Source organism: Budorcas taxicolor, chromosome 11 (assembly GCF_023091745.1).
Source record: "Budorcas taxicolor isolate Tak-1 chromosome 11, Takin1.1, whole genome shotgun sequence".
Classification (NCBI taxonomy): Eukaryota; Metazoa; Chordata; class Mammalia; order Artiodactyla; family Bovidae; genus Budorcas; species Budorcas taxicolor.
The window spans coordinates 154,942,351-154,969,187 of NC_068920.1; the positions used below are offsets into that span (position 1 = coordinate 154,942,351).

At 37.7% G+C, this 26,837-nt stretch overlaps 1 protein-coding gene and 1 pseudogene across 1 annotated transcript in view; both read right to left on the reverse strand.

The window, feature by feature from the left end:
- NR6A1 (nuclear receptor subfamily 6 group A member 1) overlaps positions 1–26,837 on the reverse strand; it is a 212,964-nt gene that overhangs the window by 166,639 nt on the left and 19,488 nt on the right. Inside the window, exons 2-3 of the mRNA XM_052648702.1 lie at positions 12,998–13,039; positions 3,197–3,245 (exon numbers count right to left, since the gene is read on the reverse strand). Coding sequence (XP_052504662.1) covers positions 3,197–3,245; positions 12,998–13,039 — 91 coding nt within the window. The remainder of the gene's footprint in view (positions 1–3,196; positions 3,246–12,997; positions 13,040–26,837) is intronic.
- LOC128056053 (60S ribosomal protein L6-like) lies at positions 24,868–25,702 on the reverse strand (annotated as a pseudogene).

A 26,837-nucleotide genomic window follows, 5' to 3' on the forward strand; every position in this document is an offset into this window, starting at 1 on the left:
ACAACAGAAGAAAAAATAAGTAAACTGTACATCAAAATTTAAATCTTCTTTATATGAAAGGACACAAAAGTCAATCCATAAATTGGAAGAAAAATATCTGCAAATAATATACTTGATAAGGAATAATCCATAATATTTAAAGAACTTGTGGAACTAAAACAACAAAATAACAAATGCAATCAAAACCACAATGAGATACTCACACCCATAAGGTATGTGTGATACTATCAAAACCACAAAAAATAGGAGGATGCAGAAAAATTAGAACCTGTGGCACTTTACATGGTAGAGCCACTATAGAAAAAAGCAATATGGTGCTTCCTAAAAAAAAGTAAAAATAGAATTATAATAAGATCTTTTAGGCTATATACCTAAAAGAACTGAAAATATGGACTTGAGTATTTGTACACTCAATATTCATAGCAGCATTATTCATAATATTCCCGATAGCTAGAAGGTATAAGCAACCCAAGGATCCATCAACAGATGTATGGATAGACAAATGCGGTATATAACGAACAATGGAAGATCAGTCAGTCTTAAAAAGGAAGGAAATTCTGACATGCTACAACATGGATCAACCATGAAAATAGTATGCTAAGTAAAGAACTCAGGCACAAAAGGACAAATACAGTATGACTCCACTTATATGGGATACCTAGATTAGCCAAATTCACAGAGACAGAAAGTAGAACAGTGGATGCCAGGGTCTGGAGAATGGGGAAATACTGTTAATAGTTACAGGTTCATTTCTGCATTTCCAGGACGTCCCTGGTGGCTCAGATGGTAAAGCGTCTGTCTACAATGCGGGAGACCTGGGTTCGAGCCCTGGGTTGGGAAGAGCCCCTGGAGAAGGAAATGGCAATCCACTCCACTACTGTTGCCTGGAAAATCCCATGGACAGAGTATCCTGGTACGCTACAGTCTATGGGTCGCAAAGAGTTGGACACAACTGAGCAACTTCACTTCACTTCACTTCATTTCCGCAAGATAAAGAGAGACCTGTGTATGGATGGTGGTGATGATGGTTGCATAACAGTATGAGTGTAGAAATGACTCTAAACTGTACATTTAAAAAACAGTTGACAGAAAACAACAAAATTCTGTAAAGCAATTCTCCTTCAATAAAAAAGAAAAAAAATGGTTAAGATAATAAATGTTTTGGTCTGTATGTTTCACCACAATTAAAAAAAAAACACTATAGCTAACATCATATGTGATAGTGAAACACTGAACTCTTTTCCTCAAAGATCAAAAACAAGACAAGAAGGTCATCCCCAACATTTCTATCTACTATTGGACTGCAAAGCTTAGCCAGTGCTATAAGATAAGAAAAATAAAAGTCATAAACATCAAAAAAGAAGTAAAACTGTCTTTATTCATAGTCACACACATAAAAAGTCTCAAAGAATTTATTTTTAAAGTTATTAGAAGTAGTAAACAAATTTAACAGTGTTGTATGATACAATCTCAATATACAAAAATCAATTGCACTTCTATACACTAGCAACACACAAATGGAAAATAAAAATTTTAAATAATATGATTTACTACAGCATTAAAAAAAATAATACTCAGGGATAAGTTTAAAGAAAGAGGTACAAGATCTCAATGCTAATCTTTTAAAACATCACTAAGAAAAAATAAAGTTCTGAATAAGTGGGAAAATATACTGAATTAATAGACTAGAAGATTCAATTCTAAAATAACAAGTCTCTCCAAATTGATAAGATCAGTGAAATCCAAAATCTCAGCAGGCTTTGTTTAAAAAAAAATTTTTTTGATAAGCTGATTCTAAAATGTATAAGGAAATTAAAACAAAACCCTGGAATAGCTAAAACAGCTAAAATATCTCTGAAAAGGAAGAATGGAGTTGCAGAATTTTAAGATTTACTATACAACTATAGCATTCAAAATATTGTGGTATTATAAATAGATTACTGAAGAAAGTAAGAGTCTACAAATAGATCATACATAAGAAGATCAAATTATTTTTCAGCAAGCATATAAAAAACTCAATGGGAAAGTCTTATCAACAAAAAGTGCTGTAACATAAATATTCATATAAAAAGACTCTGATTCCTATCTTATACCATACCAAAAAAAAACACCTAATTTTAATAAAGCTAAAACCATAAAGTTTCTAGTAGAAAGCAGGATAATACCTCAGAAACCTCAGGTTAGGCCAAGATTTCTTAGGGAGGATACAGAAGGCATTAATTATAAAAGAAAAAAATTAATAAACAGAACTTCATAAAAATGTACAACTTTTATTAATCAAAAATCATGTTTAATAAAATAAAAGAGAAAGCCACAGATTGGGAGAAAAATTCCCAACATATATACTTGATCAAAGACTTGTATCATAATAAAAAATAACCACAATTCAGTAACAGTACAAAGAACATGATTTCTTAAATTATCAAAAGATTTTGAATAGAAATTTCTAAAAAGGAAACACAAATGGCCAATAAGGGTGTGAAAAAGCAACCAACATGGTCATAAGGGAAATGCAAATTAAAAACACATCATTTTTGCTCACTAGAATAATTAAAATTTAAAAGTTTACAACACCAAACACCTACAAGGATGTGGAACTATTAGAACTCATACTAATGGAATTGCAAAATGCATACACAATTTGGAAAACTGACAAGTTCATAAAAGTTTAACACAAAGCTACTATCAGACTCAACAATTCCTAGATATGTTTAAGAGAAATAAAAATATATCCACAAAAACCATGTACAAGAATATTCATAGCTGCTTTATTCCTAGTAGGCTGGACCCAGAAGGAGACTAGGTATCAACAGATGAACAGATCAACTATGATATAAACAATGGACTACTACTCAGCAATAAAGAGAATTAGTAACACTTGAAACAACATGGATGAGTCTAAAACATTATGCTGAAAAACACTAGAACAGACAAACTAATCTATCATGACAGAAGTCAGAAGTTACTGCTTCTTGGGGGCAAAATCGTATGATCAACTAAAAAAAGCCTAAAGGAATTTTCTGAAGGGATGGCAGTGTTCTACATCTAGATGGAATATAAATTTCAAGGGTACATACATTTGTGAAAACTGCTTGAATCTTACACTTAATATTTCACTGCAAGTATATCATTCCACTATTTTAAAAATATAAAAAGTACATTGGCTTTGGACTCACAGAGGCTTCAGTTTTGCCACTTAACTGCTGTGTGATCTTGGCAAAGTGTTAAACTGTCAGTTTCCTTATCTATAAAATGGGGAGAACAAAAGTTGAGAACAGCTTCACAGAGTTGAAAGAAAAAGGAGACAAAGTTTTAAAACCATAAGCATATAGTAAATGCTCACTAAATATTAGCCTAAAAAGTTAGAAACTTCATATATTTCAGCAGTGAAGAAACATTCAAGAACAGCTGGAGCAGCTAAATGCTGGGCAATTCACTTGTATTATCTGACTTATTTTTAAAAAACAACCCCTAACAGGGATTATTACTGTTTTATGGATGAAGAAACTGAACTTCACAGGTTGCCTATGATCACCTAGCAAGAACTGGCAAAAGCCAAGATGCAAACTCTCATATTTTTTCCACTACACCATGTCCATTAGGTTCACTTTTAGCAACATAACCCTGCAACCTCCAGAGCAGCACAATTCATATGAGCAGCTTACTTAAGGCTCCCTACATTCTTGACAGTAGGGTAAAAAGTAGGCCAATTCTGATGCCATGATTAGTGAATGAAGGCAAGGCTGAAAGCAGAAGCCTGAAAATGCTGCTCTAAGCTTTTACCCTGTTCCTGAGCTTCAAGACAGTTTCTGATACTTGAGGATACTAATCCTCATTCCTTAAAGTAATTTCAAGATAAGAGAATTCTGAATGTAAAATCTGTGATCTAAATGGGAAACTGTAGCCTGGGTGGCTCAATTTGGCAGAATAGCCTTAGAAACTTGGCAGCTGAAATAAGAGCCAGTAGATTTTTTAAAAATCTGTATCTCATTTCTTAACATAAGAACCTCATTAAAAAAAAAAAAAAAATTAAGGTCAATTCCCTGGTGATCCAATGCTTAGGACTCCACACTTTCACTGCCAAGGGCCAGGGTTTGGTTCTTGAACTGAGAACTAAGATCCTGTAAAATATGGTGCAGCCAATAAAAAAATTTTTAAAAATTAAAACACAGTAATCGTGAATATTACTCTGTGATACCATTTGCCCAAAGACATCACTTTTAACAGTTCAGTGTATCTTCTTCCAGACTAAAATTTACCTTCTCCTTAACGATTCTACAGTATTTACAATCCATGTAACAAGTCCCCTATTAAATTTCTGAGCTATTCCTTTTTTTTGTTTTTGCTATTAAAAATGCTGAAAAGAGTATCTGTGAATATACATTTTGCACACCTGTCATTTTTTATAGGATAAATACCCAGATGGGTTAACTGCTAAATCTGCAAATCTGAATTTAAAAAGTTTAAATTTTAAACTGCTAAATCTGCGAGAATAAACTCAAACATTTTTAGTGTTGACAGATATTATTAGATTATACTCATAAACTTCTTTCTCATTTTCGCACATCTTCATCTGCACTGACAATTATTTTTTAATGTAGGAATTGCAAACTCACATGCTTACAGAAGACTAGAAGGAAACGTAAGTATATCAAAGAGGTCATGCAGGTTTGTGACAAACCTGAGCACATGCTCATTTAAAGAGGCAGCCACTACCCTATTCAAGCCAACAGATCCCATGTAGAAATCTGGGCCTACAGTTGAACCATCCAATTTACCAAGAAGGCCAGAAATCCAAATTTTCACAAAAATCTTGCAGGTTTTAATGTTGACAACTAATATGTTTTTATTTAAACATCCAATTAGTCAAACAAAATAGCTCTATAGGCCAGATTGATTACATTTAGCTCATGGAATTTCATGCTCAGGTGAAAACGATATAACATTTTCACTTTGAATCTTATTATTCATGAACTTTATCCTTCCCTATGTTTACCAACAGAGGGTATTATACCTATTAAAATTTAATTTTGGTTCATACTGTCAGCACCTTTTAAAGAAAGATGCTTCTTTTCTTCTTCCAGATTCACATCTACAACAAATACTGGACCGAAAAAAAAAAAAAAAAGAAGAAATGTAACTTCAGGTACAGAAGCTAAGAGTCATCTTAACTGATCTCTGTGCCCAGAAAACACTTATGAGGACTGATTTGGGATTCAATTGCTATACTCTCCTCAACATAGAGAACCACAAGATTTTTAGAGAAAATACCAATTTGTAAACCTCTGTATAACTCTGAAAAGGAGGATTTAATAATCCAAGGTTTGCCTCCACTACCTAACACATTTGCCTAACACAAAAAATTTTCTCTTTGGTGAGACATCAAAAAAGAAAGAAAAGAATTCCCACACATTCCCTTTGTTATCATATACTGAATTTAAACAGTCATCTTCCGTTTTTTTTTTAATTAAAACAACAGGTTTATAGAAATCTTTCTCTGCTCTCAAAATATTACTGCAATACTGCTCCCACAGAAATAATTTCAGCAAACCTATCTAATTTCAGAGTTTCTTCTCATTCCTTCTTAGTCATCTATTACAAATCTCCAGACCCAGATGTTCAAGCATTCCCTGAACCCACCAAAGATAATAGCAGAGATCCATGACTCTTCAAGGGCCCAAAAACAGCCTTTGAATGCAACTATCTTTTCATCAACTGTAAACAAGTCCTAAACTGTTGGCTCCATAGGGAGTCCCTACCAAGTCAGTATAAACTCTGAAATAGGGGCAGAGGTCAAGGGGATGAGCGCTCAGCCTAAATCCTGGCTCTCATCCCACCCCCATCCTGTTCAAAAGAATCCTTATCAGCAAGGAACTCCTCAGCAAAAGGCCACATTCAGGAGACCTGATCTTGCAGTGACCTAGCAGATTTTGCTGAAGCTTTGGAAGCAAGGCTCTTGGAACTGTTATGAATGTGAAATACCAATATCACAACCAGAATGTTCTGAAGGAAAGGTGACACAAAAAGGGAAACCAAGGCAGATTTGTGAACTTATCTTCATTTGTTTCAGGAAAGAACCCATTTGATAATAAATGGTGCAAATAATCCTGAACTACAGAAGAAATCTCTTTGGGAACCTATTCCATAGAAAATTACTTTACTTTACATCCAAAATAATTCTAATATATGCAAAAGAGCCCAAATGACACTTAGAAAATAGTCTTTATTCTGGACACAAAAGGCCCCATTATATGTTATAAATCATTATACTGCCTTAAACTCTTCCATTAGCATCTGAGACTTGTCACAGTCAAGAGAGCCAGAAACAGGATAGAAGATTCATTAAAACAGCAGCTCTGAAGTCCCAGATATTTCTCCACTGTGTACATTGGGGTGAGTCATTTAACCTCTCCAGGCCTCAGCACTCTGGTCTGTAAGATAGGAACAGTATCTTTTCAATAGGTTTCATGAGTGCTTATTGAAAAATGCACATGAAGCATTTAGTGTGTAACAAATATTAGCCATTATTATTATTATTATCATTATTTTTATTTTTATGGAGTAAAAGCGACATATCATGTTTTGTGTCTGTCATTCCTGATTAAATCAGAGTCCCTTGACGGTAGGAACTGAGTCTTAGCTTGGCACACACATCAAAGGGAAAAAGAGAAGTGAGAAGGGAAAGAAACAATGAGGTAGGTATTACAAAGTCAAACTTAAATTTAGGTAATTTTAGATGCTATAACCAACCCTCCTCACTCCCACTGAACATGTTAAGAGTACCTAGTACATAAGGAACACCCAGTAAATGTTCGTTTTCTTTGATCTCTAACACCCAGCCTTAAGTTCATTATCTGCAGACCACACTTGGGCTTATATGAACTGTTTTCTCAAATCAAAAATTGTAATATACAGTTTGACAACTAGGAATAGACCGATAGGACACAACACAGGATGTTGGAATTTTGGAATGAACCTAGTCCAAAATTGGGTATTCTGGCTGAGATGTACATTTCTCTCTTATAGCCTGAAGAATCAACAAAAAGTCTCCTTGGGATCCCAAAACACTTGACAGATGAACATGAAGCCAGAGCAAACTAGTAGTATTAAGTTGTTTCACTCTGAAGCTGTGTTTTAAATTGCCTGTTCCTCCCACATCACTCATGAATCTCTGCCTGGTGGGAATCTATCAGTATGGCAAGAGAATGCAAACATTAATTTAACTCTCAAGTCTCTTCTAAAATGCTCATTTACCCAGGTATTTAATCAGTAATGGGGAGATGTGTGTGTGTGTGTGTGTGTGTGTGTGTGTGTGTATTAAAGTTTGTGTCAGGAAGAATCCCAACTATGCAGTCCTTTTAAAATGGTAATGGTAGATTTTTAATGATACAAATTTCTTCCTCAGCATGCCCTCTATAAGACCTTGCTACTGACCAAAGAGCAAGTGCACAATCTGAGTTATTTATTTTGAATAAACAGAGGGTTAACTTCTTTAGTTTCCTAAGAGGTTAAATAAATGGGATGGCAGATGGTCATCTGGGTTACCTGCTGCTGTTGGAGGAAGGGGTCCAAACACCCAAACAGTCAACCAGATGGTAAAGAATAGCCTTGGCCAGCAATACATAAGCTCTGCTCCTTGGAGGAAACTACTTACTTGAAGTAGTAACTTACACCTGCTAACATCTGGAATGATTTATCTTTGTGTCATTAACAAATACAGGCTAGTTTAATTGAATAAAGTGGTTACAACAGCCGGTAGTAAAGAGAGACTGAGACTTTCAACATTATGCTACACAGAAAAACATTTACTCGAAAGCCTTTGATTGTGTGGGTCACAATGAACTGTAGAAACACTTAAAGAGATGGGAATACCAGACCACCATACCTGTCTCCTGAGAAATTTTTATGTCGGTCAAGAAGCAACAGTTAGAACCGGACATGGAACAATGGACTGGTTCAAAATTGGGAAAAGAGTAAGACAAGGTTATATATTGTCACTCAGTTCATTTAACTTCTATGCAGAGGACACTATGAGAAATGCTGGGCTGGATGAAATCACAAGCTGAAATCAAAACTACAGAGAGAAATATCAACCTCAGATATACAGAAAACGAAGAGGAACTAAAGAGCCTTTGATGAGGCTGAAAGAGAGTGAAAAGTTGGCTTGAAACTCAACACTCAAAAAACTGAGATCATGGCATCCGATTCCATCACTTCATAGCAAATAGAAGGGGAAAAACAGAAGCAGTGTAAGATTTTATTTTCTTGGGCTCCAAAAACACTGCCAGTGGTGACTGCAGCCATGAAACTGAAAGACACATTCTCCTTGGAAGGAAAGCTATGACAAACCTAGACAGCATACTAAAAAGCAGAGACATCACTTTGCTGACAAAGGTCTGTGTAGCCAAAGCTATGGTCTTCCCAGCAGTCATGTACAGATGTGAGAGTTGGACCACAAAAGACTGAGCACTGAAGAACCGATGCTTTTGAACTGCAATTCTGGAGAAGACTCTTAACAGTCCCTTGAGCTGCAAGGAGATCAAAGCAGTCAATCCTAAAGGAAATCAACCCTGAATATTCATATCTGAAGCTGAAGCTCCAATACTGTGGCCACCTGATGCAAAGAGTGAATTCACTGGAAAAGATCCTGATGCTGGGAAAGACTGAAGACAAAAGGAGAAGAGGGTAACAGAGGAGGAGATGGTCAGATAGCATCACTGACTCATGGACATGAATTTAAGCAAACTCCAGGAGAGAGTAAAGAACAGGGCAGTCTGGTATGCTACAGTCCATAGGGTCACAGTCAGACATGACTTAGTAACTGAACAACAAAAACAATAGTGTTTATCATTTACCAAGCATTATTCCAAATGCCTGTTATTACTTCATTTAATCTTCACAACAGCCTTGTCAAGTAGAAATACTTTTTCATTGTCCCCATACAATAGAAGAGAGTACTGAGGCACAGAGAGGTTAAATAATTTAGCCAAGATTACAGAACTCAAGCAATCTTGAGCCAGAGTCCATGCTCTTAATTCGGAAGAATTCTGGCTTAAATTAAATAAAAACCTAAGGGCTCACTTAAAATGCAGACAAAAAATTTATATAAAATTATATTCACTGTGGTACTACTTATAATGAAGAAAAAACTGGAAACAACTGAAATGTCCAACAGTAGGAAAAGGGTTAAATAAACCACGGTAAATCTTGCCATTAAAAAGATTTATGAAAAATTTTTCATGACTTGGACATTCCCAATGTAATGCTGAGTGGGGGAGCAATAAACAGTAGACAAAATTGTATATATGATTTCTAACCACATAAAAAGTTCAGACACAAACTGGAAGGACATATTCTCAAATAAGAAACAATGGTTATTTCCAGGCGGTGGAATTAGGGGTGTTTGTATTTTTCTTTTAGTGTTTTCCACAATTAACATGCATTATCCTACCAACAGTTTAAATAAAGGCAATTTCTGTCTTTTAATCAAGCTACAAGAAAATCCTTAAGCAGATGGTATAAACAGCTAAAAAGCTACTAATCTGTCTAAACTTCAAGTTGTTACTTTCCTTGGGATAACACCCTTTGAACACCAAACCACCACAGTCAGCACATACCAAAAAGAATGCTCACCTTCAACTACAGAAACTGAATTAAAATATCAGTATTTTCAATTTTGGTCAGTATCCATTCTCCAATTATTTATAGGATTATTTTATAAGAAGAGGAATGGATTTAACTATTCAAAGGCCAAAAATCGAGGAATGGATTTGCTGAAATGTAATAAGGGACAAAGTCTGACTAGGGAAGAAGAACAGCTGTTGCTAATCCAACTATTTACCCTTTGACCCTCTATCTGGCCAATAACTGAACAGTATCAATTGTTTTCCTGTATTATGTGCTGTTTACAATCCCTGAGAGGCATGAAAGGAATTAATAATTTAGCCTAGAAAGCTGACAGCCTTTATTGGGGAGCCCCTTGTCTGTGGGACAGAAATCAGAGCAAGTAGCTGTCCTGAAGTCATAGGTCCCTTTACTGTTCCTGTTTTATAGCCTAATTGGCCCCCAAACATAAATCAATTATTTCTCCTGTTTTAAGCAACAATGACTTCCATTCTCTAACTTCCCTTGTATCAAGTCAGTCGTTGTTCTCTTGAGTTTTACAACTACACAGTAAACATGATGGCTGAGAAAAAAAAACTCGGGGAGCAGGGCAGACTGGGGTTATTTGGAAACAGAAGCAGAGAAAGGTTATGCTGTTTTGAACTTCTCTTGACCTTTGACTGCCCTTGTCCCTAGCTTATGCTAATAGGCAGGGTACAGAGATGCTTCTTGTAGAAATGAACTTAGCCTGAACCTGTGCCGTAACATTGGACTCCAGGAAGCCCAGGAATCATAGGAAGGCGGCCAGAATGTGAACAGCCGCCCATATTCTAAGCATGGCTACCCATCTGCTCTACCACTGAAAAGGGAGGCGGGGGCCATATGAATTGGACAAAATTGGTTTTCCTCATCCAGTTCCAATACATACCACATGTCCCAAACTTGCTGTCTACAACCACTGACAAGCAAAATGGGAAATCAGCAACAATGGTATTTCTTGGTCCAAAATAAGCAAGAATGAGCAGGCCTTCCCTATCAGGAATTTGAGGAGTAAGGGAGACACTGGAGCCTCTAAATTCCAAAGATTCATCACAAAGAAAACCCTACTGTCCTCCATCTAATGCACAAAAGTCATGAGGTATTAATATAGGAGACTTTACTCCTTCCCAATCAGAAGCCATAGAATTTGTAATATCAACAACCATAATCAACTTAATACACGCGTATAGCCCATTTCAGTCTTGAGGTTTCCTATTATTCGGTAAGACTGAGCATGCTCATTTGAACCCCAAGATTGATTCAGACAGGATGATAAACTTCTGTTTCTGCCTACTCATTATTATAATGTCAGATCTTTATGTATTTCAAACAGACAGACCAAAAACACTAGTAAATTCACAAAAATAACATGGGGACTACTGAAAATATTGGCCACATAAGCTAAGTACAATTTTTAAAAGAAAAATGATTTTTTTAGGTAACTCTCATTCCATACTGACATATATTAATAAAATTATGATTCAGTATCTGCTCATTCTCATGGACTGGAGAGATCTATAAAGCACAATATCTAGACAGGGATTCTATGCAGAAATGTTAAATGAGTTAGAATTACTTGGGTCAGCAGGAAGAAAAATCCAAAAATAATCTTCCTAAGAATATCAAGTACCTTTCCTAGAAGACTGGCATGAATATTTTTAATTGCTACTAAATGAAGAATAAATTTGGGTCCCGTATGCTTAAAAACTGTATTTTAAAATAATTTCAGACTAGGAAAGCTTTTCTGATAGACTGTTAACAAATGAGAGTGGGACTTAAGATTGATTTATTTTTGTATCCCTGGAGCCTAGAACTGGGCCTGAGCAGAAAACATTCAATATTAAATTGAGTTCTCAATTATCTGGCTTGTTTTGTGTGTAGTTCTATCTGAAAGATCACAAGGCATGTCAGTATCCTTCCTAGTGTTAGAAAATTCTTCTAAGTGGGGCTTCCCACTGGTGGTCCAGAGGCTGGGAGTCTGCCTGCCAATGCAGGGGACACAAGCTCACTTCCTGGTCCAGGAAGATCCCACGTGCCACAGAGCAACTAGGCCCAGTGCCACAACTGCTGAGCCTGAGGGTTACAACTACTGAAGCCTGCATACCTAGAGCCCATGCTCTCCAACAAAAGAAGCCACTGCAATGAGAAGCCCATTTATTCCAACTAGAGAGTAGCCCATTTGCCGCAACTAGAGAAAGCCCATGTGCCACAAGGAAGACCCAGAGCAGCCAAGAATGACAAATTCTAAAAAGTGCTTCTAAGAAAGGCCCATGACTCAAGAATTTACTTTCTTCTCCTCCTAAATGACAGCTATTCATAAAAAAGACAAAGTGAAAACAGTGTGTTCCCTCATAGGTACTGGGATATGAGGTAGGAAGGTGGGGTAAACCAAACCTATAATATCTTACAAAGTAATATCTGGTATTACCTACAAAGCTGATTCAGAACTTTATGACTTCTAGAAAGAAAAACCTATTTCCTTAATGTTTGATAATCATTATGAGACTTACTTTTGTTTTGCAATAAGTAACTATTAGTTGAACAAACATGAATTTTATACTATTAAGGTGTGTGAGGGAAATATGAGAAGGTCCACAGCTGTTAGTCAGGATGGTGAGAAGGTGAACTTTATCGCTTACCTCAACAACAGAATGGTAACAAATAACCAGCCTCATAACCCTAAAAAATACAAGAACTAGAAAAAATAACTCTAGATCATTTAATAGAGTCTCAATCTAAAGTGTCATTTGACCTTTTAATATTATGGCAAAATCATATGCGTATACACTGAATATTCCCATGTCCACAACCCAGAATGGTGTCTGTGACATTATGAGAGCACTATAAACACAGATGAAAAGCATCATTTAATTAAGATTTTGGAACGGTCATTCTCGTACCTTAAACTTAAGAATGTAGATGAAGATGCTTAGAAATTAAACTGTGGTATGAAGGTTATGATCTATAAATATCTAAACCTTTACCTAATCCTTCTTTGAAAGAAATGTCAAAATTAGTCAATACTTTTAAAACGTGGTCGTGGGTATATGCTTGTATGTATACATAAATGAAAGCACAATTTTTGTCAGTGGTAGCTTCATGGAATGATGGAAAACAAGACTAGCATTAAACAGAAATTTTCAGCAAAAAATTTTCTATTAAATGGCTAGAGTCTGACCACCAAAAAGCATTAGGAAAAATAAAATGTAAGTAGAAAAGAGAATGTCCTCCCCATAATCATAAAGTGAAATAAAATCTGTGAATAGGCCTATAAATGACACCTTAAGTTATACATTTAAAAGTACACACACATATGCTTTTCTTACCCATTAACACTAGAACATTTAGAACTTACTAGTGCTTGAGTCGAGCTCTGCCAATTCGTCCTGACAAAAGCCTGAAGAGAAAAAAATAGGAAAAAAAGATTATAATTCATGAATTACTCCAAGGTACCTCCAAATATGAAAAGTATCATACAGTGAAAAAAACACCTAGACTCATAAGTCAAATCTGCATTTGAATCCTGGCTCTATAATATTTAGCTACTGTAGATCCTTCTTTGAGCCTCCATTTCATCATTTTTATATTAAAAAAATGGAGATGGTAACAGCACTTCTCATGGAGCAGTAATGAAGATTAAGTGAGATAACGATATAAAATGCTTATTTAGCACAGTCTCTGGCACAGAGGAGCTCAATAAACAACAGTATAAGCAACTATGAGTAAGCATGCCAAAGCTAGTTATAATAAAACATGTGCAATATGTATACATATGTAATACATATGTTGAAAGTTGCTCCCTCATATCCAGCTCTTTGAAACCCCATGGACTATACAGTCCATGGAATTCTCCAAGTCAAAATACTGTGGGTAGCCTCTCTCTTCTCCAGGGGATCTTCCCAACCCAGGGATTGAACCCAGGTCTCCCACACTATAGGCAGATTCTTTACCAACTGAGCCACCAGGGAAGCCCAAGAATACTGGAGTAGGTAGCCTATCCCTTCTCCAGGAGATCTTCTTTACCAGCTGAGCTATCATACTTTGTACTAAATTTACAATGCATTTAATATTTGTCATGTTCTACTTATGCTATCAATTATTTTCCAAAAGAAAGCAAAATATATGAACTTATAAAAACAAAAAAAATGAACTTATAAAACATCAAACAGGGTAATTTTACTTAAAATTTTCATAACTGCAGAAGAATTTTACCTATACACACAAATAGAAGCAATTCTTTCATTAATGAGTATGCTATTCAGGTTGGAATAAACAGCCCTCAAAACACATTTCAGGCAAGCTACATCTTTCCGATTGGTGTACAACTATCACACTGAAGAGAAAAATCAAGCACAGTGAGTGGCAAATAGACAATAGGGGTTCTATACACAGTTGATCAAAGTTCTAGTTTCTGGAATGACTGCTTACTCTCTCCAGTTTGCTTTGACCCATCCTCAGTTTAAATATTTCCTCAGAAAAGCTTTTTCTTGCCTCCTTTACCCTCATCTCATACAAAAGGTCAAAGCTCCCTATAATAACTATCTACAATGCTTTGTGCACTCATCAACAAGGAATTACTTGTTCAATGTCTGATGCCACTATAAGGCTGTTCCACTAATAATGTTCTACCATCCTAGGGGAAGGAACCTGGCCTGTCTCGTTCACAGCTGTATCCCCATTATCTCTCACAAGCCTAGTACAAAGCAGCTGTTTAATAAATATCAACTGTAGTATCTCAATGGTAAACTCAAAAATAATGGTGCAAAACTAGGACTAGATGGTTACAAGAGTATTTTGTGTCATCAGAGTCAGGCAATCAGAAGCCAGAAGAGCAACTGAGAGTCATGTGGAGAAGGATTCAAATAGCAGACTGTTTAAACACCCCTTTCAAAGTCCTTGCAATCCTAAACATTCACCAAACAAACCACATTCCTTGTCTTCCTGCGCTTCCTCCTCCTTCGCTTGGTAAAGAACTACTCATCATTCTTCAATGAAACATGGAAAACAGGAGATGCTTCTCCTGTGCTCACAACTTAAATAACTGCCTCCTTCACAAGATAGTTGGAGAAGGAAATGGCAACCCACTCCAGTACTCTTGCCTGGAGAATCCCATGGAGGGAGGAGCCTGGTACAGTCCATGAGGTCGCGAAGAGTCGGACGCAACTGAGCAACTTCACTTCACAAGATAGTGAGTTCTTCAAGCATAGTGACAGTGCCTCATCCATCCACAGAGCTGTTTGTATGCCCACAACAGCTGCCACTGATACAATATGCAAGGTGTTCAAATGTAGGACAAACAAAACAGAAAACACTACCCTGTCTCTAGATCAAGGGAAGAAAGTCACAGGATCAGAAAATCTAAGTCTGGCCTGAAAAGTGTGTGGAATGTCTGAGTGAGGAAATCTGATCTGGAAAATCAGAGTTTGGAAGGTGCTAAACTGACTGATATGCCTGAAAAGGATCACCTTAGAGCGACTTTAAAGCCTCTCTATATAAACGCCTGGGGATCAGAAAAGTTGTAAAGAGATGCCAGGCAATAAGGAAATCACTCATCATTACACATATGGGTCCAATATTGAACATTCTGCCAGAAATGAAACTGAGAATAAGCATACACTTAACATAAACTGACTCAAAAATAGGACAAAAACATGGGAAGGCAGAGTAGTATAATGGGAAAGTTATAGTTCAAAAGGCACTTTTGGTTTAGTCATATGACGTAGGCAAGTAACTACTTATATTCTGGACCTCAGATTCGGACATTAAGTGAAAGAACTTTATTGGGTTTCAAGAAAAGACAAAGTCTAACAACATTTTCTGAAAACAACATAAGGAACTCAAAATAACTAGATCAGACACAAATAAAGAGGGAGTGACTAAAAAAACAAAGACAGTTCCAAGAAAAACAGATAAAGTGGGCATCTATTGCTTTTACCTGCCTAGCAATCACTCCCCCCTTCTGTTAATGGCATTCTGATTTTCCTTTAGAGACTTAGCCCTTTTACACTTTCAGCTGATGCAACCCAAGTAGGATTGGCCCTAGCCCTGCTACAAACTGAGATTAACATCACTTACCTGATAGGTCTGTTAAAAGGATTAAATGAGACAGTGCATGTAAAGACTTTACACAGTACTTGACAAAGTCAAAGCTCTATATATGTGAGTTACTACTAACTAACCTCAAGGGTCCAAGAAATCTCATGGTGTATCTATGGCACCAAAGAGCAGATTATAAGAGAGTTAACTATTAATTCATTCATGACATCATCCTCAAAGACCTGGAATGGAATCCCCTAACATTACTAACATAGTTTAGTTACTTCCTGTAACTTGAACCTTTTTTTATATTTTGTGCCTATAAACTGCTTGATACAATAATCCTAGATGTAGTATGTTACTCCCTGAGGAAAAGAAGAACTCTATATTTGCCTTAAAACAAATTCCTCCAGTGGTCACAAAGGTCCCTGATTATGAAATTCAGTAACCATGTCTATATATTCCCTCTATCCAGCCCTGAGACCATCAGCTAATAATGTTGTCTCTGACTTTACAGATCATCACTAATGCAGGAGGGTCTGAGGAGATACAGAGAACAATGTTAATCCCACCTCCTGACAACAAGTCAATGGAATGGCTAGATCTGGCTACCCTTCTCAAACAGTCTTACCGAGATTCTCAGAAACCAGATCTGGCTAGCAAAAGGGTTTCTAGCTACAAGAACCCAAACCACTGCTAGAAGTAACCCCTCTATGTGTTGAATTCAATTCAACACAAAGGCAAAGAAAGGTTATCAGAACTGTTCAATAAAAAGCAGACTCCTAAGCTACCTAAAAATACAAAAATAACCCCCAAACCTCCTGCCTCACAGAAGTAACACATTAAACAGATTAGGGAAATGTTCTGAGAAATCTAGAGCCTTTGGCTGGTGGCTTAAATTGCTTTAAAAAGGGAGAGTCAAGAAACACAGACTGGGGGCTTCCCTGGTAGTCCAGTGGTTAAGAATCTGCCTTGCAACACAAGGGACACCAGTTCGATCCCTGGTCTTGGACGATCCCACATGCTGAGAGGCAACTAAGCGCGTGCACCCCAACTGCCGAGCTGGCACTCGAGAGCCAGAGAGCAGAAGCGCCTGGGTCTGCGTGCTGCAACAATGAAAGCCCTCGCGCCTCAAGCCTGTGCGCTGCAACAAGAGAAGCCCCCACAGCAAGACCCCTGCGCACTGCAACAAGAGAAGCCCCCACCTGCTGCAAAGAGAGAAGGCATGCATGCACAGAGCAACGAAGACCCGGCCAAAAATAAAACAGACAGACAGACTGGTTCCTAAAATGACAGATACACCACTCGGTCAGCATGTTCAGAAGCAATCTGAAATTTAGTGCAAGGTTTGTATGTTTTTACCTGTTGCTGTTGATGTCGCGCTCAACTCTTTGTGACCCCATGGACTGTAGCCCACCAGACTCCTGTCTCTAGGATTTTCCAGGCAAGAATACTGGAGTGGATTGCCATTTCCTTCTCCAGGGGATCTTCCTGACCCAGGGATCAAACGAACCTGTGGCTCTCGCACTGGCAGGCAGATGCTTTACCACGGAGCCACCAGTGAAGCCCATATATTTGAACAGCCACCACAGTTCAGCTTAGAAGCAGAGAAAAAGGGCATGGGTCTGAGTTGGAGTCAAATCCCAGATTTGCCACTGTTTTTGTTTAATTAACTACCCAATAGCTTACTCCTGAAATGGGGATAAAAATAACCACTTTGTTCAATTGTTGTGAGTTTCATGGTGCAGTAGAGGCTTGGATCGTGGTCAGGATCCTGCCAGTCAACAAAATTTGGTAAGTATATATAAATAAATAAACTACTTTATGGCAAGAGCTCCAAGTCTAGGAATTTTCTTTAATACAAAGGAAGAATACAATTCTTTAATACAATCTCTAGCTCCAAATCTAGGAATTTTCTTTAAAACAAAGGAAGATCCAGTTCACAAGCTTTTCTCCAATAGGAGAGAATTTGGCAAAAAGAAATGACTCCTCAATCTATGATTGGCTACCATAACAAATTTTTTAAATATTGATTTTTTTCTTCTTTATTTATATTTTTGGCTATACAGTTACACATTTACCACAAAAGGATCTTAAATAAACTGAGTATTTTTTTTCTAAATGTGAACAAACAAAAGCTTGTGGGTAATGCCAGTTAACAAATTCAAGCCCAAACATCAGCTAACTATAATCTACTGTGTCTTTTACAAAAGCAAGTTAAATATTACTCTAGGAATGTTTCAATTTGACTAGAGGAAGGCAGCATGGTGCAATAGGGACTTGAATCTTGGTGAGGATTCTGTCAGTCTACTTTGAAGCCCACAGGCAAAATTAAGGTGAGGCCCTTAAAAATGCAAAATTCTGCAATTCTAATCCAACATCTCACCTTTCCCCAAAACAGAAACCACATACTAATGTCAGATTAAATGTTTTAATTAAATATGAAGTATAACATTATTTCTCCTAGTCAACTGCAATTCAAGTTTCATATACTTTAAAATTGAGATATGAAGTGAAGCAGAGTTTCCAGAAGTCAAGGCTCTAAGAGGATTTTTAAACTCCTCTGCTTAATTAGATTCCCTACCCTATGATCTCAGTGCTGTCTGATTTCCACACCAAATTATGATCATGGCTACTGACCATGAATTCCGGTTTTAGAAAATTTTGTTTTCCATTCTCCCCATGAAAAAAGCTAAAAATCTCTATCCTGGATTTGTATTGATACACAAGAGCCATTCTGCTCCTTTCCAGACCAACATTTAGTCATTTATATCAGTTTCCCATCTGTTTTGTGCCCCACCCACACCCCCCCCCCCCATTATGACTAGGTTCCCAATGAAACTTTGTCCTTCTCTCAGTCAAATCTGGTCTTAGCCCTAAATATCCCAAGCCACAAGGCTAAAGTATATCCCAGGATCCCAGGAAAGGTTGCTTAGTAAATGCTGAGTATAACTACTTCTTTTTCCAGAAAGCAATGGTATTAAATCGCATGCCACTACAATGCAGTTCTTGCCAAAATATCAAGTTCTAAGAGAAAATAAGTTTCACTGTTCTCTGCCTTTAAAGTCTAAAGCAACAATGTCAAATTCAAATATTTACAGTGATGAAAAATGTTGTCTATCTTCATTGCACAAAATGATGGCCACTAGCCATGTGGGGCTATTAAGCACTTGGAATGTGACTAGTGTGACTGAGCAACTGAATTTCAACTTAATTTTAATTAGTCACATAAGGCCAATGGCTATGATAATGGAAAAATATAAGATAAAAAAAAAAATCTTCCCTCTTCCAAATTTTTTTTTTTTTGGTTGTGCTGGGTCTTCATTCAGTTGATTTCTTTTTAGTTGCAAGCGGGGGCTGCTCTAGGCATGTGGGCTCAGTAGTTATTGTGCACGGGGCTTAGCTGCTCCTAGGCATGTGGAATCTCTCTGGACCAGGGAGTGAACCTATGTCCCCTGCCTTGGCAAGTGGATTCTTATTCACTGCACCACCAGAGAAGCCCTTCCTTCTAAATTTATCATGACACCCTTTGGATTTTTCGCAGCGTTAAAGTAAATGAAATAAGGAAACACTTACACAAGTGTTATTTACTAACCAATTCATAAGTTCATCCATTGTTATCAGAAAGTAATTCCATCAGCCTAGCAAATATAGTCACTTATTCCTTCAAATGTTATTGTACCTGCCCACACTGTAGCAGGTCCTAGGCCTGGAAGATACAGGTATCAGTACAACTGAGCCTGAGTGAGTGAGTGAAAGTCGCTCAGTTGTGTCTGACTCGGAGCCTATGGACTATATAGTCCACCAGGCTCCTCTGTCCATGGAATTCTCCAGGCAAGAATACTGGAGTGGGCAGTCATTCCCTTCTCCAGGGAATCTTCCCAACCCAAGGATTGAACCCAGATCTCCCACACTGCAGGATTCTTTACTGTCTGAGCCACCAGGGAAGCCCAAGACTGAGCCTACTGTCAGAAAACAGTCCAAAGGGGTACAGAATAAAAAATAATTATAGAGCACAACAATGTGAATATACTCAAAGCCACTGAAGTGTATACTTAAAATGATTTAAATGGTAAATTCTGTTATATATATTTAATTACAACAAGAAAAAATTAAAGCCAAATGAAAGACAGGAACTTCCCTATCTGGTGGTCCAGTGGTTAAGACTCCGTGCTTCCACTGCAGGGGGCATGGGTTCGATCCCTCATTGGGGAACTAAGATCTCACATGCTGTGTGGTGCAGCCGAAAAAAAAAAAGATAATGAAGTAAATAATAGTTTAAAAAATTAATGGTAGGGAGAGAATAATGGACAGACAGATTGGGACAGATCGACCTGATGAAACAGAAGCAGTGGTAAGAGCATATATTTTGACATAAGAATAGGTATGAGTCCTGGCACCATCACTTACTACTGTTAACTGAGGAAGTGACTTCACCTTTCTAAACTAATTTCCTCATCTGTAGGCTATTGTGAGGTTCAATGAAATGATACACTTAAGTCAGTGGAAAGTGCTGAGTAGTTGTAATCAATATTAGTGAGAACAGAGCAGCAACCATGGGGCCAGGGGCATGTGGAAGAGAAAAGCATTCACCAGATAAACAGGGCTATTTGAGAAACATATGCAGAGGAAGCCACATGTACGAGGAATGAACAGAAAGGGAATGATGTTACCTGGTAATGTGATTTTACTGGAGCCCCAGCCAGGGCCGTATCATAAAGAACTTTACTGCCACACATGGGGAGTTTTAGGCTTTTATTCTATAGGTAATAGAGTCACTAAGGAAAGGAAATACATAGATACACCTATGAAGTTTGTCAACACCAGCAGAAAGTAAAAGTGAAAGTCTCTCAATCGTGTCAGACTCTTTGCGACCCCATGGACTATACAGTCCATGGAATTCTCCAGGCCAAAATAGCCTTTCCCTTCTCCAGGGGATCTTCCCAACCCGAGGATCAAACCCAGGTCTCTCGCACTGCAGGTGGATTCTTCACCAGCTGAGCCACAAGGGAAGCCAGCAGAACTCTCACTAACTTCAATACAGTGGTTCTAATATTTTAACCAAGTAATTAAAAGTGTAAGGCTTAAAAAGAGAAGAGGGAAGCACTCTCAGGGGGTAGTCAAGATACACATGGCAAACCATCCACAGCTCCTGAAATTCTAGAAACTCTCCCCATTTTTCAGAGCCCCTCCCAACTCCATCTCCTCAGCTCCTTTTGGTACAAAAGGTGGCTTGGATAGAGGCTGAAAAGGAATAAATGTAGCTGTTTTTTTGGTAACAAACATTAGCTAGCCAGACCATGGCTGCCTTACAGCCAGTCTTGCAGCCTGCAATTCAGCACCAAACCCAAGCAAATACAGAAACACTCTTCTTTGGATTGGCTGAGCATTAAATTCCCATCTGCCTCTCTCCTTTCTATCCAGTCAGTGGGATGCCACTTGGACAGTTAGCTTTTGTTCCTCACAGGCAACCTGATAAACTATACTTCAGGAATAACAGAAAACACTTTTGAATACAAAGACATAACACCACAAGTCTGCACAGCAAAATCCGGCTGGCAGAACTTCAAGTTGTATTTCCCTTTTCCACCTACAAACGTCAAGGTCACATTTTAAAAACTGCAACAAAAAACAAAGCCTTCTCCCTAATGTCATTTTCTTAACATGAAATCTTAGGGGTAGAGAAAAAAGAATAGGGAGAGAAACCAAGGATTCTCAATTATATAATCTATTGTGCCCATGTATTTGCTCAGCTTAAATGTGGCTTACAAGAAGTGTCTACATTTCTATGGAAATAATAAATTCCATCTGATCAACCTACATCACCTTTTATATAGTTTTTCAGGCTTCTAGCTTTGTAACTGCAGCCTTGAAACCAAACTGAAGGCAGAAAAACCAGCCCAAGATTATGACATTTCAATTTTAAGATTTTTTTTTTTTAAGCGTACAGAGCTTCAAGGATGCAGTAACAGAGAATCAGAAGGTGAAAACAGTTTAGGAAGGCAATTCAGTTTGATGAATCAGAGGTCATTAGTGTTTCTATGGAAATATAGTACAGGCATTGCTCAGAAAACTGCATGTACTGTGAGCCTCTAACATTTTTCATTTACAATTCCTGGATGTCTGGAGTAGCAAACAGAGAAGGCAATGGCACCCCACTCCAGTACTCTTGCCTGGAAAATCCCATGGACGGAGGAATAATCTGTCAGCTGTCATTTTATTGAATCTTTACTATATGCCTGGCACTGGCTTGATTCTTCACGTGAATTCTACCTGAAAGGAGTTCCTATTATCTCCATCTTATAAGTTTAAAGAAATAATCGTAGTTTGTTCCATGGAAAGAGCCACAAGTCAAAACAAGAGAACTTCTATTCAGAGCAATTTGGCTAATAAAACACCACCTTTGCAAGGTATATGCTTTGCAACAGCCAGACAGATGGAAACTTGACGTTATTTCAAAAAACAAACCCTGACGTTCCCACAAAAGTGGGGCCTCAGAGTCCAAGAAAAAAGTACCATGTGGTAGATGAATTCATTTATAAACCTCCTTGAATAATCCAAGACGTCCACATCAGAAGCAGCTACAGTAACTTCACTAACCAGATCAACAAACGAAAAGTATAAAACCTTACATGAATGAATGAATTAAATAATTAGACAAGAACTAGCTTCTTTTGAAAAAATAAATGTTATTCCCAGCAGGAGTAGGGAGAATGAAGGCGATTTTTTTTTTGGTTCATTGTCATTTCAACTGAAGAAGAGTCTCACAGACCAAGGAGTTTGTTTGACCATGGACACAGAGCTTCCAAGGTCATTTCAGAACCATCTGTTGAGGGTGATATTTTTTTTTCCTCCTTCTACTTTTTTGATTGAAAATATATTGCTTTTATAAATGGAAACTTACACATTTAAAAAATCCTAAGAACAATGGAAAATATTTTTTAGAAGAATGTATATATACATATAACTGAATAACTCTGCTGTACAACAGTAATTAACACAACTTTATAACTCAACTATACTTCAAAAAAAAAAAATCCTAAGAACGAAATGATTTGTGTTATTAGCTCTCTAAAATTGACCAGTTCAACTGAAGGGAAAAAAAATCTCCCAGACATTCTCTAAATGACTTCTAAATTACTTATTAGAAACATAATTCTGAGCACAAATCTTTCTGTCATACTAGTTAATCATTAATGCTAAAGCTCAGTACCATCTCTTATGTCTGTTTCAGAAATCCATTGTGTGGCAACAAAGAAATACAACATCTTTAACCTTTCACCCCAGAATCTTTCAAATCTGAAACAAAGCTAGTTGCTGGTTAGTCATATCTACAAAATAACCCCAAAAGAATTTTTTTTTATTATTCAAATTGGAGTCAAAATATAAGAACAACAAACAATATATGTTTATTTCACCACATAAATGTAAAAGACACTCCACAAACAGGATTAAGGGTGAAAAACTCCTGCTTCTTCTTACATGCTAAAGTTTCCTACGATCTAAAATTAAGTTCAACAAACATTTACCCAGCGTTTTCAATATAGGACACGATGCTAATAAGGGGTACAAAGCAGGCTGCCCCTAGATTCTTGTAATCCCTCTCCCTACTGGTAAGGGAGCCTCTCTGTGAGCCTGCTCCTCTGTGTTACTCATTACTTTCTTCTATTTTTTAGACCCCACATATAACACTTTGTCTTCCTCTACCTGACTTAATTCAATCAGCATAATACGCTCAAAGTCCATCCCTGCTGCTGCTAACAGCAAAATTTCATTCTTTCTTCTGAGTAGTATTTCATCGTATTTATATACCACATCTTCTTTATCCATGTGTCTGTTGACAGACAATGTCACTTCCATATCTTGACAACTGCAATAAAGCATAATGTTATGAACACTGAGGTGAAGGTAACCTTTTGAACTAGTGTTTTTGTTTTTTTTCTGTTTGGATATACACTTTCTACTGCTGGGTCATATGGTAGTTCCATTTTTGGTGTTTTGAGAAACTTCCACACTGCCACACAGTGGCTACACAAGTTGACATTCCCACCAGCAGTGTATCAGGGTTCCCTTTTCTCTATATCCTCATCAACTTTTGTTATTTGTATTCTTTTTGGTAAGAGTCCTTCTGATAGGTGTGAATGATACCTCATTGTGGTTTTGATTTCCATTTACCTGATGGTTAGCAAATGTTGAACATCTTCTCATATGGCTGTTGGCTGGATCCCCATTTTCAACAAGGAGTAAAAGAAGCAGACTCACCGAGAACAAACTAGTGGTTACCAGTAGGGAGAGGGATTACAAGAATTAGCACGGCATGCAAGGCCATGGACGCCAAGGAGAAGAGGGTGGCAGAGGGTTAGTCGGTTAGATAGCATCACCGACTCAATGGACATGAATCTGAGCTCGGGCGAACTCGGAGATAGAGCAGGACAGGGAGGCCTGGCATGCTGCAGTTAACGGGGTCACAAACAGTGACCCAGAGAAAAGTCTGGCCAAACTTCTTAGCATTTTCTTCAGCTATAAAATATGAATTTATCAAAGTTGGTGGTTGTGCATACTAGGGGATACAGGAGATATAACGTTAATACTTGAGGAACCTTTAAGAGGTTGACAAGTTTCTTAGATTTTTTTTTTAAACTAGAAGAAACTTTGTAAGTCATCCCTAATCTCTTCCATCCCACTCTAGCCTCCATTTTGAAGAAGGGAGAAACTGTGTAAAGTAAGTAACATCTGTACTGTCTCTCTGTGATTTAAACAATAATCATGGCCCTAACAGTTTTGGCATTTTTCTAATCTAAAAATGGCAACAATGGGACTTCCCTGGTGGTCCAGAGGCTAAGACTCAATGTTCCCAATGCAGGGGACCGAGGCTTGATCCCTGGTCAGGGAACTAAATTCCACAGGCAGCAATTAAGAGTTCAAATTCTGCAACTAAAGATCTCATATGCCACAACTAAGACCCAGTGCAGCCAAACAAATGTAAAAAAAAAAATTAACAGCAATAATATTTTTTAAAAAAAATTAAAATGGCACCAATAATACAAACATGTCATAAGGCTGCTGAATTAAATGAAATTTTAAAAATTTAAAGCATTCAAGAGCACCTGGTGCATAGAGTATGTTCAGTAAAGGTTAGCCAATTTTTTTAATGGATTAATTATTTTAAGTAGGTTCTTTTTAAAAAGTTTAGAACAATATTCTGTGAGGATAAATTCCAACTGTAATAGCATACACAGAGTGGAGACAGCCCTGGAGCTGAGGAAAAGCTATGATTCTTCCAGAACTTATGAGTCCACAGCTTTCTAATCAACCTTGCACTGCTGCTGCTCTGTAATTTTGTATTTCTCTGTGTCCCTTTGAAGGGCTCGCGTTCCTGATATCTGAGCTTACATAGCTTCATCTTCTTAAAGTAAGCATCAGTGAGATGTTCTGGGATTTTTCACATCCTTCAATTTCGGTGGAGATGACAATGACAAACTTCTGGTGTGAGGGACAGAGCTCAGTCACTAGTAAGCTTCAGGAAAATGACCCTGCTGCCTCTGTGGTGCCCAGTGAGGAAGATCAGAATCATCCCAGAAGCGATGCTAGTGCACAGGCAGTTTTCTCACGTCTGAGAAAATACTTAGAAGGGTTTTTTTTTTTTTTTTTTTTGCCATGACATAACAGCTTTCCAGGCACACCTTCAATAGGATAATACCTAGGCATTTTGGCAAATTTAACCACTCAAGTATCACCCACCATTCTTGTCACCACCACCTGATTTTGTGACAGTAGCAAGTACCATCACCTTCTTTTCCTCTTCAACCTTGCATTTAGCTGTTGAATACTTCATCTTGTGAAAGGGCTTTCTGGACTACATAGCTGATTAGGAATATCTGCCAATTTCTCTGACCACGACAGTATTTCAGCTGCAGTGGGGTTCCCCTTCTTAACCTTTTTAACTCTGCCACCAGCATCAAACTGCTTGGCTTCTGGGCTTTTTCTCCTTACTATCTGGCTTCTGGGCTTTTTCACCTGCCATCTTCTAAGATGAGAAAACAGGTTTTGCCATTATTAACATTATTAATAATCATATCATTTGAGGCTCCCCTGGTAGCTCAGATAATAAGGAATCTGCCTGCAACGCAGACTGCATTGTTCGGTCCCTGGGTCAGGAAGATCCTGTGGGAAGGGAATGGCTACCCACTCCAGTATTTTTGCCTGGAGAATCCCATGGACAGAGGAGCCCGGCAGGCTACAGACCATGGGGTTGCAAAGCGTCAGACATGAGCGAGTAACTAACACTTTCACTTTCATCATAGGTGGTAAAGTTATTCTGATTTTCACCCTCCAAGCCACAAATTTAAGTATACTTGTGAAACAGACTTAATTAAAAAATAAAAACCACTTTTCAGAAGCTCTAGGTTTGTTGCTGCACTCTGTGCACACACAGAGAATAGGACCTTTTATTAAGTCATCACTCAGTGCTATTATTAAGATGTTGGCTTCTTGATGAAGCTACAGCATTGACCTCTGGGTCAACCATTCAGATCTCGCAATCTCGAATCACCAGACCAATAAAATAAATGATTGAGGCATGTTTAAGAGTTACAGATACTAGTCTACCCTGCCCCACTAAAATCATACTCTACTTGTATAAGACATGCTTCCTTTTAATTTTTGATACCTGTTTTAAGGTCTGTCAGCTTAAAGTTCCCCTTCCAGCATTAGTACGCATTAGCACTAGCAGAAACACAATGCAGCATTCTTACTTCCCATATGTATCCCAAAACTTAGTGAAATACTAAAAATGTCAGGCTTCCAGAGTGGGAAACCATTAGCTGGTATACAATAAGCACCTACACATGAATGAGCTCCATTCTGAGAGCACATTCATAAGTCCAATTTGTTCAGAAGTCCAACAAAGTTAGCCTAGGTAACCCAACTAACAGCATCATCATCTATATAGTACTGTAATAGGTTTGTAATACTTGTCACACACTACATTAAAAACAAACACAAAAACTGAAAAACATTTTAAATCTTACAGTACAGTATCTTGGAAAGTACAAGGTATAGTACAACAGCTGGCATACAGGGGCTGGTATCAAGTGAACAGGCAAGAGTTACTACTGACTGGATCAGGGAGAGGAGGTGGGAGACGGCAGAGTGGAAGG